This window comes from Neolamprologus multifasciatus, chromosome 7, assembly GCF_963576455.1.
Source record: "Neolamprologus multifasciatus chromosome 7, fNeoMul1.2, whole genome shotgun sequence".
Classification (NCBI taxonomy): domain Eukaryota; kingdom Metazoa; phylum Chordata; class Actinopteri; order Cichliformes; family Cichlidae; genus Neolamprologus; species Neolamprologus multifasciatus.
The window spans coordinates 2824362-2842218 of record NC_140445.1 but is presented as its reverse complement, the minus strand read 5'-3'; the positions used below and the strand labels follow the sequence as shown (position 1 = coordinate 2842218).

At 43.8% G+C, this 17857-nt stretch overlaps 1 protein-coding gene across 2 annotated transcripts in view; it reads right to left on the bottom strand.

Annotated features, from left to right (window-relative positions):
* plcg2 (phospholipase C, gamma 2) overlaps positions 1–17857 on the bottom strand; it is a 68217-nt gene that overhangs the window by 5180 nt on the left and 45180 nt on the right. For both annotated transcript variants that reach the window (XM_085168625.1, XM_085168626.1), the window contains exons 23-33: positions 16594–16690; positions 16427–16499; positions 16029–16201; positions 14998–15100; positions 7820–8023; positions 4966–5105; positions 4718–4826; positions 4083–4247; positions 2285–2373; positions 2048–2211; positions 288–1392 (exon numbers count right to left, since the gene is read on the bottom strand). In XM_085168625.1, coding sequence (XP_085024751.1) covers positions 1350–1392; positions 2048–2211; positions 2285–2373; positions 4083–4247; positions 4718–4826; positions 4966–5105; positions 7820–8023; positions 14998–15100; positions 16029–16201; positions 16427–16499; positions 16594–16690 — 1360 coding nt within the window. In that variant the 3' untranslated portion in view covers positions 288–1349. The remainder of the gene's footprint in view (positions 1–287; positions 1393–2047; positions 2212–2284; positions 2374–4082; positions 4248–4717; positions 4827–4965; positions 5106–7819; positions 8024–14997; positions 15101–16028; positions 16202–16426; positions 16500–16593; positions 16691–17857) is intronic.

Sequence of the window (17857 nt, the reverse complement as noted above, 5' to 3'; positions counted from 1 at the left end):
AGAAACGAGCAAAAGATGCAGGTAAGCAGATGTGTGATTGGATAATGGCAGGTCATCCTGAAACAATCATAATCAGAATACTTTATTAATCCCTAAGGAAATTATGTGCGTTACAGTTGCTCCAAAAAGAAATGGTAAAAATGGCAACAGTAACAGACTAAACTCCAAACACAGATTTTAATATTAATTAGTCATTGTCAATTGTTGATTCTTCCTGTTCTCATTGTATGACGAATGAGAACAGAGGGAGTGTTCGCCCGGGGCGCCAAACAGGCTAGGACCGCCACTGGGTAGTGGAGATGGAGCACAGGGCAGTGTTGCAAACATCTCCTGTGTTGAGACGAGCTGGGGACTCGTTCTCTGTCTCGAGTCCAGCCACACTCTTCATGCTCAGTAGATGCATCTGTCATTGGTTTAGCTGCACTGCTCTTGTCTACCTGGGTTGGCTCATTACTTCCATATTGCTCCATACTGTACTTCAGCCACGAATCTCCAGAGAAGCTGGAGATCCATAGGCTGAAGTATATTCCTTTATGGAATATGTTTTGTTAAAAATTGTAAGTGAGCAAACTTACAGGTAATTATTTCCCCAGTGTTTGATGGAGGACTTGCTCTTTTGTTCGAGGTCTCTCTACGCTCCTCACTTCAAGCGTTTGGCCTACTGCTGTCCCTGCAGCCTACTTTAAAATGCAGTGGAGCAGAAAACAATGCAATAAATACAGATAAAGAATGTCGTTCACCAAGCATACTTTATTGACTCGATTCATGAGGAAGTCAGAGGAATTCTGGGACAGCTATAACCACAATCTGCCTTCATATTAAATAGAGGAAACACTCACTGCATGAGATTACAGATCGGATTTCCATATCAAACAAACATTGTGAAGAAAAACGTCACACTGGTAAAACTGCACAGCAAAAAAAACACATTCAAAATGACTAAAATGAATTAAACACAAGCTCCCTGGCAGCCGAACAGCCACTGCAGTCAAATCGTCATTGTTTCAGACTCCGCTCTTTAATTAAAAATAAATACCATCAGTGTAACACGATGCAGTTTGATAACAGACTGAATGCAAACATATCAAGCACGATGCTGGCTACTTGGACCGTTGTAATGGCCTCTTACATTTCCTCCAGCAATTCCATATTTCAAAAACTCCAAAATGTTAGGAACTATTTTTTTTCCCCAATCTTAAATAAATAGAAAACCATTCGGGATACTGGAATGCTGCCATCTTCGGTGGAAAGATGGCAAAAAAAAAAGCTCTTCCAGATCACAGCTCCCATAGCAAACATTGATAGTAGATTTGAAGCCTGCTGCTCACACAGGTTAGACAAATGAGTCCTCAGGAGTAAAATTTACTGTTGTTTATCTTCTTTTCCTTTGACCTGGAGAGAAAGACGGACAGATTGAGAGCAGAGAGTAACAAGTATCACAAATCAGTTGTCACATATTGCAGTATATGCACACATATTGCAGTATATGCACACATATTGCAGTATATGCACACATATTGCAGTATATGCACACATACTGCAGTATATGCACACATATTGCAGTATATGCACACATACTGCAGTATATGCACACATACTGCAGTATATGTACATATTGCAGTATATGTACATAGTGCAGTATATGTACATAGTGCAGTATATGTACATATACTGCAATATGTACATATTGCAGTATATGTACATATTGCAGTATATGTACATAGTGCAGTATGCACCATGAAATGCAAATTAGATAATCCACCAAAAAGCTGTTTTATGGATGGAATTTCCTAATCAGTTTATTCTGAGCTCGCCACTGAAATTTGGAAGCTGTGGCAGCCTAAGGACCTCAACTGAAGTGAAGCAGGCCATCCGCTGACGGCAATGAAGTTAGTTTGATAGATAGGCGGCATGTTAGCGGCAGCAAAATCAACCAAAATATCACTAAGCTTGGCAAAAGACCCAAAGACGACAGCAGCGGACGAACGGGGTCCTTTCCGTGAATAGACTGTCGCTGCTAGAGTATTCCTGCACTTTTCAGACTTACCTTGGATTTTCACCAGTGCTGCCCTTCCTGATGAGGTTGTTGGTGGGCTGAGCCAGGGAGGATCGCTGAAGGTTGCTGTGCGTGTCGTACAGGAAGGGTTCGCCCAGCTCTGCCTGCTTCTTCTTCAGCTGGCTGGAAGACGAGTACAGCTCCTCCTCCGCTTTCTGAATGATACGTGCGAGTCAGGAGATCACAGAAATCCCGCCACAGTGACATAAACGTCGGTGCGTTACTCACCCCGGCCTGCTGCACGCTGATGTAGACCAGAAGAGACGCTAGCTCCAAGTCTTCACTGTAGCCGTTCTTTAGAGGGACAGAGCGGTAACCTGTGGAAGCAAACCCTTCATTTATTCATATCACCTTTATTTGTGTTATAACCTGATTCATTCGTGGCATCATGCTGTTTTCGACTTTTAAAATCACTTTTAAAAATTACATTTTTTTAAAAATCTTAAGCAGTAACGATGGACCTAGTTTAGTTTCTACAGAAATACAAAAAAACGTTGTTTTCAACGTGACTGTATGAGTTGTGTTCCCTCTAAACTTAAAAGGTCTTAAAATGAGTCACAACCTAATTTCACTTCCAAATGAGGTCGCTTCAGTGTGTGGTGTCAGTCTTTTGTGGAATTTCAAAATACTAAAGCCCGCTAAAATTAGATATTAAAGCTGCGTCACACTCAGAGTGGAAACTCCCCATTACGAAGAATCTAAAAGTTTACATTAAAGTTGTTGGCCAGGATACGAGAGACATGAGCCAGCCACTGTCTAATATTACTTAAATATCAAATGATTCAGAATTGTTTCACCTCTTATCTGTTTCATTATTTCCAATTTGAGAAGTGGAGTCTCTTCTTATTAAAATATGAGCCCCATACAAGAAAGTTAATACAGCAAAAGCGAGAAAACTGGTGAACAAGGAAATTAACTTGAGCTCCACATGATACAGTTCTCGGGTGAAAGTATTCTCAGTGTGTATTAAATCTTACTTCTAAGTAGGGCTGCCACAAACGATTATTTTGATAGTCGACTAGTCACCGATTATTTTTGCGATTAGTCGACTAATCAGATCATCATCCATTGGACATAAAACATACAGCTTATTGCACCAGCAGCATCTGCTCTTATATAACTATCATTAGCTTACAGCTTTAAGAGTTTAAGGTATGTGCTAACTAAAAATAAAGACAAGATGATAGTTTATTAAATTTTAATGAAATTTGCAGATTGTTTCGGTGAAGTTTAATAAACTCCTTGCTATCTAAAATATAACAGGACACCGGAGTAAATTCTCCAGCAGCTCACACTTCTGATAATCAGCTGTCTGCTTGATGTTTATTCAGCTGTGTAAAAACTATAACTTTAATCTCAGCCAAACCGATTTACTCAGGAACAAATAAAATACTAAAAAAAGCCAAACAATAACATTTTTAAGTTATCTAAGTGACTTATATATCATGTTTAACCTGAGTAGCGAAAGACAGCGGTGGGTCCGGTGTTCTCACGGCTCCAGTGAGCCTAGCCCCCGGCTAGCTATCGAGCTAGTGGGTAACAGACGTCTCCGAAAACGTCGGAGCGCTTTTGAAAATATGTGGTGTCTTGATAAACTGAGCAGATATTTGAGGTTTACACAGCTACATTCTCGCCTGAAAATATGTTAAACGTTTATTTTGTGACCCAGAAAGAATAATAAGAGTAATATTAAAACTAACTAGCTGCCGCCATTGTTGGAAACTGAGCTGGGCTGCGCTGCTTCTTCTTCTGGGTTTAACAGCAGCTGGCATCCTTGTACATGCAGTGCTGCCACCTTCTGTTTCAGTCCGTTATTACACTCTTAAATCCTACTACTTATTCCTGCGTCTCTTGGGATCTTACAAAGCTTCAAACGACGCCTCGACTATTAAATCAGTCGTCGACGATTTTGATAGTCGACTAATCGTGGCAGCCCTACTTCTAAGTAACATTTAGTTCATGTAATAATGATAACGAGCACTACTTGAGAGTGACGGTAACAGAAGCTGCGTGTATGAATTCCCACCTGAGCGAAGGCCTTTCACAGGAAACGTGGCCTGAGCTAGAAAGTTGGGGTCTGAGAACATGTCCTCCTCGTTGACGATGAAGCGCAGGAAGGTGAGTTCAGGCTCATACACACTCAAGACTATGCGCTCTGAGCCTTTCCACACTGGGTTCAGACCATTGTCACCTGCAGGGGGCAGAAGCGTGCAAAGATTTAACCTGTGAAGCCTCAAGTCCCCAGAAGCTCAAGCTGAAAAGAATAAAAGTTCCCGCAGAATTGCAGCTAAGGCCGAAGGTGCTCGAGCTCTGATTATTTTAAGGTTTTTCATTATTATTATATTTTGTGATGGACGACCTCTCCCGGGTCGTCCCGCCTTTTGCCCTGTGAGAGGTGGGACAGGCTCCAGCCTCCCCCGTCCCACAATTTTTCCACTGTGAGATCGAAAGCCCCACAAAGACGAGGCTAATCTCAGTGTTGATATAGATACACAACAAACACAACCTTATTAAAATTTTACCATCGATCTTCTTTCAAATCTAATTCCTGCAGGAAGCGTTGAAACAACAAACATAAGCTACATTTTTAATAGATGTATTAAAAGAGAAAAACTAGATGAAATAGAGGAAAATAGAAAGGTTGCTGGAGAATCTCCGTACGATAGACGATGGTCTTGTACTTCTCCTCTGTGTGCCCGCACAGCTCGATCTCCACAAATGGACTGGCGATGCTGCGGCCTGGCTTCGGAAGGTGTCGGGCACCAATCACCTGCAAGGGACGAACACAACTGCTCTTATTCTCTGCACACCATCAGGCCCAACGTGCATTTCTGTACATAAGTCGACCCTGAATGTGACTCATAATCATGACAGAGGCACAGAGAGTGTGTGTGCGTGTGGCGCCACACCTTGACCACAATTTTGTATTTGACTTCCTTCTTGTCCTGATGAGGGTCGTAGCTATCCATACGCATGAACTCCGGCTGCAGCACGTAGCCCGTTTGTCCGTTCAGACTGAAGAGGGCGTTGTTCAGCTGCATGTATTTATCTGGGTGGACACAAGAACCTGAATAACTTCACAGAGTCACTTCTCCTTCAGGCAAATCCTGATAATATTCTAACAGGTAGACTCGATAGTGTAACCTGTGTTATTTTTCCAGGTGGAGTAGACAGATATCCCCCAAAGACATGACAGACAACATAAAGAGGGCAGTTTGAGTTTAGCTTTAGTGCAGAGTGATGCATATCTTTAAATATCAGGACATAATAAAATGACCTGGCCTTAAAATGAGGTAAATGTAACTTTAAATGAATCCCAACACGTGACACGTTGCACTGTGCCATTATTTATTGAACAAAAACTAAGACAAGATGCTGAATTATGTATCCTGGAGTCAGATGTGAGTCCCACAGCCCGACTGAGATGCTGTGGATAAACGAACTGAAGCAACACCGTAAAGAAGAGTGTTTGTTAACCTCACACAGAGAACAGGTATTTGAAAGACCGTACAGGCTACAGGACCATGGGGTGGACTGGTGTTGTTGTTCATCTCAGCTCATACGAACCCAAATGTACGACCTGATAAAGACTAGAGATTTTTTTACTTTGTCCTGACACTTAAATTCTTAGTAATGTACAGATAGTGTATTTTCTCTTTACCGTGACTATAACTAGGCTCAGAAGATAAAGACATAGGTCGTGTCCAAATTCATGGGCTGCTTCCTCCTGAGGCCGCATTTGTAGACCGATTACGTCACAGCGACGCGCCGAAGGCTGTCCAAATTCGTAGACTCCTCCGAATGCAGCCGACAAATGCGTCCTCCTTTTCCCCGAATTTGAAGGATGGGTTGGGTGTGTCCTTCGTGGCCCACCATATCCCAGAATTCATAGCGCGGCCCAGCCAGTGTTGCCAATTTATATTTAGCGAGTTTTCAGAGCCCCTTAGCGACTTTTTTTTCTAAAAAGCGACTAGCGACAAATCTGGCGACTTTTTCTGGTATTATTGGAGACTTATTTATTTATGACGACTTTTTGACGTGAAAACGCGTATCGCTCTTACTCTCAACAAGCAGCGGTGCTGCCGTGGGCACCTCAGCCGTGCCAAAGCGCTCACAGGTGGAGGATAGTCCTCCCCCAGCTGCTATCAGGGCAGGAGACGTTCACACCTGTGCATCCAAACGACAAATGAATCGCGCATGAGCGAAGCCGCTGCTCCCACACTGACTGTAACGCAGTCAGTTCTTCTTTTACTGTTATGCTGTTTTGTGGATCACAAGGTTTAAAACCACTTATAAACACACACACACAGAGTAACTCCACCAGAGTGCCTATTTCGGGTCACTTTTTCCGGTCCAGGCCTGGATAAAGGAGCAGGGTTGGAATTGTGACATTAAAAAAACAATAATCGCTAAAAGAAATTTAATTTGTAGTTCTAAATAAACTCTAAATGCATTTAAGACGTTTTTTTGACTCGCTTTATGTCTCGTCCACGATGTTATTTCTCTCTCCAACAGCGTAGGTTACAATTACATTAGCATGACCAATTATGCAAATTAGGCGATGACGTCATTTGGCGACTTCTAGCGACTTTTAGGACCGCCAATTTCCTTACTGAGGAGTTGGCAACACTGGGCCCAGCCAAACTCCAGTTTCCAACAATGGCGGCCGCTACTAAGTTTTAAAATTACTCTTACTAATCTTTCTGGGTCACAAAATAAACTTTTAACATATTTTCATGCGAGAAAGTAGCTGTGTAAACATCAAATATCTGCTCGGTTTATCAAGATATCGCATATTTGCAAAAGTGCTTTGACGTTTTCGGAGACGTCTGTTACCCACCAGCTCGATAGCTCGCCGGGAGCTAGAAGCCGCCGAGAACGGCACAACTCCCGGCACATCATTTTCAGATCACCGCGGAGTTTCGCTGCTCGGGTTAAACGTAATATATAAGTCACTTAGACAACCTAAAAATGTTATTGTTGGGCTTTTTTCAGTGTTTTGTTTGTTCGTGAGTAAATCGGTTTGGCTGAGATTAAAGTTATTAGATTAGATAAAATAAAACTTTATTAATCCCCCGGGTGGGTTCCTCCTTGGTTTTCACACAGCTGAATAAACGTCAAACAGAAAACTGATTAAACAGAAGTGTGAGACAGTCGAGAATTTACGCCAGTGTCCTGTTATATTTTAGATAGCAAGGAGCAGACGGCCGAGTTTATTAAACTCCACCGAGACAGCGGTGACGCTAATCAGAAGGCTAGACCGTCCAATTTCACGGCTGTTTACTTCCGGCCTACCCGACCTTCTGAGGACCCGACCCACGTAGACCGCAAAGGCCGGGTCCTCAGGAGGATGCAGCCTATGAAACACATAATATATGGGTTTATAAAGCTATTCATAGCCAAAATACTACATATAAGTGGAGTAATATAATGAAATAAGCATTCAGATACTACTAATAGAAGATTTCTTGTATTAATGGGATGTTAAATCCTCTATTATTTCCCATTTTCACACTTTTATTTCCTCAGACTTATTTATTTCTGCATTTTCATGTCCTTTCATGTGCCGATCCTCGTGTTGCTCGACCTACAGGCGGAGGTTTATTCTAATTTTACATGTATATTCTGTTATATATACAAATATTTTAGCGTGTTTTTGTACTTTGCTTCACTTGAATGTTTTCTTGTCATAAGAAAATAAATAAAAAGCCCTCAAACTGTCTCCTTTGTCCTCCGCCGTGTGATAAATGAGCACTGCTGTACCTGCTGTTTGGAAGTTGAGAGCCACCATGTGACAGCCGAGCGCCCACATCGGGTAAGGGTCGTAGTTTGAGGACTCGACGCGCTGGCCTTTCGGGTAGATACGACTCAGAGCTTTGCGGTTGTACTGCAGGAAGTCTTTGGTGCGGCTCTTCCCTGGAAGCTTGTTCTCCACGAAGGAGCGGACCTCCTTGTAGCTGTAACTGTCTGCAGAGCAGGAGAGAGGGGAGGAGTTCAGTGGTTCAGCCACCTCACCTTCGCTGCTTGCTAAGAGAGGGAGCTGACAATTAGTTAAAGCGAGCTAAACAAATTAACTGGGCTGGTTGTTTGGGGACTAGACTGTGAAAGGATGCATGTCTAAACTGCATCTAAACCCCATCCTCTCACACATTTTCACTCAGACTGTCAGAAATATTATGATTCTGATCATTTATCAGCACAAATCCATATTTTTTAGATCTTTGTATAAAAACAAAGCTGACAGTTGTGAGACTTTATCAGAGGTGGAAGCATCACAGCAGATGCTTTTGTGTGGAAGTAACTGAGAATAAAAGACAAAAACATGAAGCAGATTTTCCTGGCCTGGCTTTTTATAGCAGAAAAATATTCTGCAGTAGATAAAAACCATGAATCAACATATGAACGTAACCTGATGCTGCTGAAGTGAAGCAGAGCAAAGTTACAGAGGTTCTACCCTTGCGCATTGTAGGCAGAAACACCTATGCCTTGCATGCTTTGAGCCAAACCATATTAAGAGAAACTGCCCTCGTCGCTCACCTATTCAAAGGCACCCTGCCTCCCAACCTCATGACACCCAGCCTTTAAACTAGCTGGCCCGCATTTGGTGAGGGGATGTGTGGGCACAGATGTTGAAACCCTCGGCAGTGATGATGTTGAAAAGCATTACATTAAAGCATGTGCAGCCGCACCAGATGGTGTTAAGGTGGTAGTACAAAACACACAGAGAGTTGGCCCGTTTGACAAACTGTTTTACACTCCTGTCAGCATTAATAACAGACATCACACAGCAGGGTATGCTTGACTCTGGTTCCATGGCGTGCACACTCAGTGAGCAAGCAGAACAGAGTATGCTGAGTGAGAATATACTGCCAGAACCCACTCCCCTGCCTCAAGAAATAGTGCTAGTAGGCTGTGGTGGCACACTTACCAAGCCCAAATGCATGTATGAAGTTGAAATGAAACTGTATGGAGAGACCTGTATTGTTCCCATCCTTGTAGTGCCAGGTCAACGTGATGATATAATCATTGGCACGAATGTCATCCGGTTTCTCATGCATCAGTTGAAAATAACCAATGACTATTGGCGCCTCGTGTCAGGTGGCGGTTGTCCTCCAGAGTGTGAGCAGTTTCTTGACCTCATGGCTAATTCATCCCGATGGAGAGGTGAAGAACTCCCAGACAAGATCGGCACAGTCAAGCTTCAGCAGTCAGTCACCTTGTTAGCAAGACAAGAGCATCTAGTCTGGGGCAAGCTGCCGAGTAATGTCTCTATGTCACCAGGGAGCACAGTGATTGTTGAAGCCACTTCATCAAAGTCCATGCCACGTAACATCATGGTTGGCCGCATCATAACGCCATTGTGGGGTGATAGGTGGGTTCCCATGAAGGTCACTAACCTGTTGGATAAACCAGTCACCCTGAAAAGAAACAGTAAGTTGGCTGACGTGTCCCCTTGTGTTGCTGTTGAGGATTTTGAAGTTTTCCAGGGCACCTGTCGACCCCAGAAATCTGTGCAGGAGGAAGAGAAGGATGATGCCCACCTCACTGATCTTAAACAGAGACTAAAACACGTTGGGCTCAGTGAAATTGATATTGACCTGTGCCATGTTGGTCAAGGGGGGAAGGAGAAATTGGTTAAAATGCTTGAGAAGTACAATGACATTTTCTCCAAGCATACACATGACTGTGGCAAGGCCGAAGGCTTTGTACACCGCATCAGGCTCACTGATGAGAGGCCATTCCGCCTTCCTTACCGCCGAGTCCCTCCAGCACATTACCAAAAGCTGCGACAAGTTTTGTTTGAAATGGAAGAACAGGAAATCATCAGAAGGTCCGTGAGCGAGTATGCCTCTCCACTGGTGTTAGTGTGGAAAAAGGATGGTAGTTTAAGAATCTGCACTGACTTCAGATGGCTGAATGCAAGGACCCTGAAAGATGCACACCCACTGCCACACCAGTCTGACTGCCTTGCTGCATTGGGTGGAAATACCTACTTCAGCACCATGGATCTGACCTCGGGATTTTATAACATCCCTATGGCAGAGGAAGACAAGAAATACACAGCATTTACAACCCCAATGGGATTGTTTGAGTACAACAGAATGCCCCAAGGACTCTGTAACAGCCCCGCCTCATTCATGCGAATGATGCTCAGTATTTTTGGGGATCTGAATTTCAGTAGTCTGCTGTGCTATCTCGACGATCTGCTTGTATTTGCTTGGACAGAAGAAGAGGCCTTGGAGCGGCTAGAGACTGTGTTTCAGCGCTTGCGCATCCATAACCTCAAACTAAGTCCTAAGAAATGCCACTTAATGAGGTCATCAGTCAAGTTTTTAGGCCACATTATAGATGGCAATGGAGTGGCTGTGGACCCAGCAAAGGTTGAGGTCATAGCAAAGATGACAAAGGCTGAATTGATGGAGGATGATGGCTGCACCCCGTCAGTTAAGAGGATTAAGTCATTCCTGGGGATGATATTCTACTATCAGCATTTCATCCCTAGCTGCTCCTCTATGGCCAAGCCTTTGTTTGCCCTCACTGCTGGACAAAAGAGGAGAGGGAGAGTTAAAACAGGCACCAATGCTGGTGTATACAGAAAGCTGAAGCCCTCTGACTGGACAGATGAATGTGACGCAGCTCTGTCTAATCTGAAAGAGAAGCTGTTGAATTGTGTAGTCCTTACACATCCAGACTTTTCTTTGCCTTTGATATTGTCCATTGATGCTTCATTAGATGGGCTCGGTGCTGTATTGTCACAAATACCAGCTGGACAGCAGAAAGCTCGTCCAATTGCTTTTGCAAGTAAGACCCTGAGCAATTCACAGAAAAAGTACCCAGCCCACAGGCTAGAGTTTTTGGCATTGAAATGGAGTGTGTGTGAGAAGTTCAGTCACTGGCTAAGAGGTCATCCCTTTACAGTGTGGACAGATAACAACCCTCTCACCTACATCATGACAAAACCAAAGCTTGATGCTTGTGAGCAGCGTTGGGTGTCCAAGCTTGCTCCTTACGCATTTGATCTGAAGCACATACCTGGTACCAAGAACGTCGTAGCTGATGCTCTCAGCAGAGACCCCTTTGCAACAACAGTCAGCCATAGGCTGATCACAGAGCAGTACAGTCACCTCCTTGCTGAATCTGAGAGTGTCAGTTCTGAGGGAATACAAAATGCATTCCGTTTGAAGGTCCAAGGTCAACGCGTAGACACACCACCTTTCCGCACCACAGGACTGCAGCCGCCCTCGTTTCAGCCTGGGTGTGATGCTATGGATGTTAAGGCAATCCTGGATTTTCACAGTGAGTGGGATCTGGCTGCTGAAACAAGGGCTGTGGAACTGTTCCAGTCAGTTCAGGACTTAGTGTTGCCAGGACAGGAGTCATTTCCTGTGTCCACACTAGAGGAACTCCAGCATAGCCAGGAACTTGATCCCAGTATTTCAAAGATCTTACCATTTGTCACAAGGAGAAGGCGACCTTCCAGGCGTGAAAGGGCAGGATTTGATGCGAAAGCCATGGTGTTATTTAAACAGTGGGAAAGGCTTAGGATCCAAAATGGAGTTCTCTATCGGATCACAAAGGACCCCCTGGGTAAACAAAGGAGACATCAGTTTGTTTTGCCTGACAGTCTCAGAGCAAAGGCATTGAATGGTGTCCATGATATTGCAGGACATCAGGGGCAAGCGAAGACTTTATATCTGGCAAGACAACGGTTCTTTTGGCCGAAGATGGAGTCTGATATAAAAGAGTATGTCAAATGTTGTCAAAGATGCATCCTGGCCAAAACACCAGAACCCTCTGCTCGAGCCCCACTTGAGAGCATCAGAACCTCCGCTCCTATGGAGCTGGTGTGTTTGGATTTTTGGAGTGCGGAGGATAGTAAGCAACGCTCAGTAGATGTTCTTGTCCTTACGGATCATTTCACTAAGCTAGCCCATGCCTTCCCTTGCACAAACCAGACTGCAAAACAGGTGGCTAAGAAACTATGGGACCATGTTTTCTGTGTGTATGGGTTTCCTGAGCGGATTCACTCCGATCAGGGGGCAAATTTTGAAAGTGAGCTCTTGGCAGAACTGCTCAAGTTCTCGGGGGTCTCCAAATCCCATACTACGGCATACCATCCCATGGGAAATGGAGGGACTGAGAGGTTTAATAGGACACTTGGCAACATGCTTAGGTCCTTGCCCCTCAGAGAAAAGAACAAGTGGCCTCAACAAATACAGAGTCTGACATTTGCATATAATGCAACTGTACATGAGACCACAGGTTTTGCCCCATTTCAGCTCATGTTTGGCCGCATCCCGAGGCTCCCCGTTGATGTGATGTTTAAACAGGTGCTCTGTGATCCTGTAGTTGTGGATCAAAAAAGTTATGTGAAAACACTCATGTCACATCTTCATGAGGCAGCTAAGATTGCCCAGACGCATGCCATCAAGGAACAAGACAAACAGGCAAAAGGATATAACAGAAAAGTAAAGGGCACTCATCTGAACATAGGAGACAGAGTACTCATTGCAAATAAGGGTGAAAGAGGAAAGAAGAAACTTGCTGACAAGTGGGATGCAACAGTGTACACAGTCAGAGACAGAAATCTGCAGACTCACACATACAAGTTGGAAGATGGCAGAGGCAACATAAAGGTGGTACATCGCAACCTGGTTTTAAATATCAGCTTCCTGCCAGTAGTGACCGCTGAACTGTGTGACACTGGATCAGAGGGAGGGTCATGTGCGTCAGACCAGTTAGATTCCTTGGATGAGGAGACCACAGAGGACAGGACCAGTGCTTGGATCAACTCAGATGATGATGAGAGTCAGGAGACCCTGAGTGAGGGACTCTCAGGATTGGGCAAGACAAGTCAACAAGCTCCAGAGGTGGTTGCAGGGGATTCAACCCAGTGTTCCCTGATGGGAGAGGACTGCCCAGACAGAGACACAGACTTGGACAGTTTGGTAGCAGAACCTGACTTAGACTCCCCGTCTGTGTTAGATACATTTTCAGAAACTGCACTCACTCACTCGCATCCATCATACACAGATCGTGATGCACACACCAAGCCCCTACCAGTAGCCCCAGTGCATGTCGCCGACGCGCAGATGCCTCCAACGGATGTGTGTCATGATGTGGGTCCACAAGGACAGCCACGGGCAGGCCCGGACAACGTTGTCATGACGCGAGCCGGCCGAGTCAGTAAAAGAGTTAATCGACTCATTGAGTCCATGGTTCAAAAGCCTTTTGGCTTTAAGCGTTTGGCAAATTCAGTTAGCAGAAGGTCTCAGTCTCTTCTTACGCTGTTTTAAGTAAACCCAGGTGTTTAGAGATCTTTCTGTATTTTGATTCTAGGGGACAGTATCATTATGGCACAATTAAATACATAGTGTGTTTTTAAGGTATTGATGTGTGTGGATGGCCGGGAATGTGTGTGGTGTAAATGGCATCACACTGATCTAAGAAAGGCTGAGGCCTGATCACCCTCATGCTCTTTCTGAACCTATCTGGTAGGTGGCTTATACAGCTGAGACTAGAGCTTATAGCTCGGAGGTTTAAACCCGTGCCCAGGAGCCATAAATTCTGTAGATTTGTCCCTGTGTTCCGATTAGATTGTTCACCTGACTGTTCTGGATTTTGGTGAAATCTAGGAGGGGTGGATGTAACGGGTGTATTAAAAAATAATTTATATTTCACCAAAGATCCATCCTGCAGTGTTATCTTGCTTTGTCAGTATTGGTTATGTATATGTGTTTATTTATATATGTTTATTTTCTGTATTTATATTTTGGGAGCTTTTATTTTGTTTGTGTGACCTTTGACTTCCCGCGAAGTCACTTCCTGTAGCTGCGCGCTATTTTCCTCAGTCGCCTAGAGGCCCCGCTGAGGAGAGGTGTTCATGCAGAAGTCCAGTAGTGAAGTGAAGTCGCTGTACTGTTTTGTTTTTATTTTAACAGTTCTGATAGAATAAATCCATCCAGCTGGCAAGGTGAGAGCTGATTCCTCTGGTCATTCGCACAACACAACGCAGAGAATTAACGGCAATCAGAGTTTAAGGCCAGACCGGCTACACATCTATTTGAAAGACTGAGTGTAAACACACACAAAAAAATATTTTATGTGCTGGAATGTGCAGAAAATAGGTTTAAATATTAAACAAATTTCTTCCAGTCAGAGAATGTTGCATATAATTAAATTTTTGCTTGATGCATAAAGTTAAAAGATTAAAACTAATAAAACAAGTTTTAAAAAGAGACTTTTCCATTTGATTACATTTTGTATGATGATTATGTAGAAAAAGTAGAATTGGGCTGAAAGATCTATCGCTTTATCACCTATTCAGGTTGTAAATCGTGTTTTTAAAAAGTAACTAAGTAAGAAATTAATTACTTTTGAAAATAAGTAATCAGTAAAGTAACGGGATTACTGTTTTGGGGAAGTAATCAGTAATTAGTTACTGATTACTTTTTTCAAGTAACTTGACCAACACTGGTTATGAGCACCCTGTGGCACACAAAAGTCAATCAGTGACATTTACTAAACAGATGAGTTATCAATAAATCCACCGATCACGACAACGTTGTTGCAAGCTAGACAGGGAAATGTTTGTCACTGCAGGCTTTAAACATGCTTTTTTAATCCTGCAAGGCTGGGTGTGAGTATTGCCTGCAGTACTCAAAAATGCACTTTTGATCTAAATTTGTGGTTTTATTTTACACTTTGTACAATAACTACGTTGCTTTTATAACTGGAGGTCTGGAGAAAAGCGATTGAAACACAAAGCTTGAATTCATCGTACTGTGACATGGAGTTACAAAGGTAACACCGCACTCACCAATGATTTCGATTCTTAACCTCAGATTAAATAAGTGAGGCAAGGTTTCATTTTAAAGCAGCGTGCAAAAGCTTCAAGCGCAGCCTGTCTGCATTTGACATGTGAGCTGACACGTATTTACCAAAGCGGTCCTTCTCTTTGCTGCGTGGCTGACAGTAGACCACCACCTCCGACATCTCCTTGGCGACCTCTGCCTTCTTCTCCACTTCCACCTGTTGTTTCATCTGATATCAAACAGAAAAACAAGTCACTTCCTGTTTGCACTGTAATGTGGACAGACCACCTATGAATATAGACGCCGATGTGGTTTTGCATCTTGCACTTTGCTTCGGTCAATATACAACCTTCCTGTAAGCTCACACAGATGATGCTCTTTTACATCATTTCTTTGCAGTAATAGTTTCTTCAGTTATTATTTTTTACATTAATTTTGTATATTTTTAAATTATTTCAAATTACAACAACATTTGTCTTAAATTGCCTTATTTCGTATCTGTGGTATCAGATAAGATACCACATGATCCTCTGTGAGCAAGCACTTTGTGACGGTGGGAAAGAAGAACTGTCTTTTAACAGGAAGAGAGCACCAGTAGAACCAGCCCCACTGACTGAATGGAGCATTTTGTGTCTCACTGTAGCAGTTTTTGTCGTTGTAGTTGTTAGTAAGTAACTTTGTATTCACTTGTAGTCACTTTGTATCTCGTTTAAAGTCACATTCACACAAGCCTGGAGAACATTGGATGACACCCCAGTTGCTAGGGACGGCTTGCAGAAGGTTACCTGCTGTTGCCAGGTGATATTGCTTGCAAAGATGCATACACTGCTGCACCAATGACCTGCTTGTGGTTGCTTTGGTCGCGAGCAGATTCCTCCCATCACCAGTGAGATTTGCATTGGTTGGTTTCAGCATTAAAGGCAGAACTTTGGATGCAAACGTTCTGTTTTGTGCTGCAGTTTCACTAACGCTTGGTGGTTAGTTTCCAACTGTTTGCATACAAGTTGATGTCTTCCATGCAATCTACAGGCAACCGTGGCAATCAGCAAGTGACCAAAGTCTGTGGTTGCTGCTGGTTTTGGTGCAACCTCCAGCAATCACATCCCAACGGGTTTTATGATGCGGGCTCTGCTTCCACAGAAGCGTATCGCACTCACCTCTTGCTCCTTGCTGTACTGCTTGTTCGCCGCTCTCTGAATAATGTCCCATGCCACCTTGTACCATTCAAACAGCTCCTCCAGAGAACCTGCAGTCAAGTCAAACTGCAGACTGTCTTCATCCTGGTCCTGCAAGGTCACTGCGTGGGGCTTCCCGTATTTACCATTCTTCACTACAAAAAGACAAAGAGGCCCAGTGATGTTTGACTCTCAAACTTTGAGGAATCAGGATTTAGTCAACGTGTATACAAACCCTAACGCAGTAATGACACATTTAGAGTTAAAGCCACAGAAAAATGCTCAGGACTGAACTAAACTGGACGACGCTGCTGTGTAATGTATATTAACTGTGCTTTTCCATTGTGACTGTGCGACACACCAAGATAACGAGTACTCACAGTTTTGAATGTTGCATTTGGAGATGTCCACGACGCCCTGACATAGTTCACCTAGTGGGTTATCTTCCATTTCCTGTTTTAGCAGACATCACAAATAGAAGTCGTTTTCAGTCACTTTCCACACAGATACAGTACAGTTGAACTCCGACCTGACTTCTAATCTTTACCTGCACTCTGATGACAGGTTCGGCGTTGCCGGACACTGGCTCCACGTAGTTAGCAGGAAAGAATAACTGTAACTTGCCACCGTGGTCTCCTCTGCACCTGTAAGGAGCAGAATGAGTCACTTCAGTTCAATTTAGTTTGATTTATATTGCACCAACTCACAACAACAGTCACCTCAAGGTGCTTTATACTGTGAGGCAAAGAGCTTACAAAACCAGACGACCCCTCTATGAGCAGCACTTTGGTGACAGTGGGAAGGGGAAAAATCCCTTTTAACAGGAAGAAACCTCCAGCAGAACCAGGCTCATGGAGGGATTTCATTCATAACTGTGCTTAAAGATTCAGTGGAGGGTATACAATAACTAACTAAAGCACCAAACAACTGATGGAGATGCACTGATGTGTTGCATGAAAAACACCAACAGAGAGCAGTCTTTAATAGCGATAAGTGCAGCTGAGCTCAGAGAGCTGTGAAACACGGAAACAGGAAGTAGTACACCAACTATTTTAACAACTACTGTTTGTCAATATTTTAGCATTAGTCCCAGTGATAAAGGTGAGCCAGCAACATCGACAAAGCTGTGTTTAAGCTCCTTAGCATGCACAACAACAACGCAAGCCCAGACATGTCTGAGAGCGAGAGCGGGCAGCACGGTGGCACGGTGGTTAGCACTGTTGCCGCACAGCAAGAAGGTCCTGAGTTCAATTCCACCATCAGGCCGGGGTCTTTCTGTGTGGAGTTTGCATGTTCTCCCCGTGTTTGCGTGGGTTCCCTCTGGGTACTCCGGTTTCCTCCCACCGTCCAAAGACATGCAGCTTGTGGGGATAGGTTAATTAATTAATTAATAATCCAAATTGTCACTAGGTGTGAATGTACAAATGAATGTGAGTGCGAATGGTTGTCTGTCCCTGTGTGTTAGCCCTGCGACAGACTGGCGACCTGTCCAGGGTGTACCCTGCCTCTCGCCCTATGACAGCTGGGATAGGCTCCAGCACCCCCCGCGACCCTGAAAAGGAGAAGCGGAAGCAAATGGATGGATGGATGTTTGTCAATATTTTAGCATTAGTCCCAGTGATAAAGGTGAGCCAGCAACATCGACAAAGCTGTGTTTAAGCTCCTTAGCATGCACAACAACAACGCAAGCCCAGACATGTCTGAGAGCGAGAGCTACCTAAACACCCTTCAAGGCAGCACAATCACTGGCAAGAAAACTGTTCCTACAAGAGCAGACTGAACGAGAAACACTCAGTGCATCACGAGAAGCC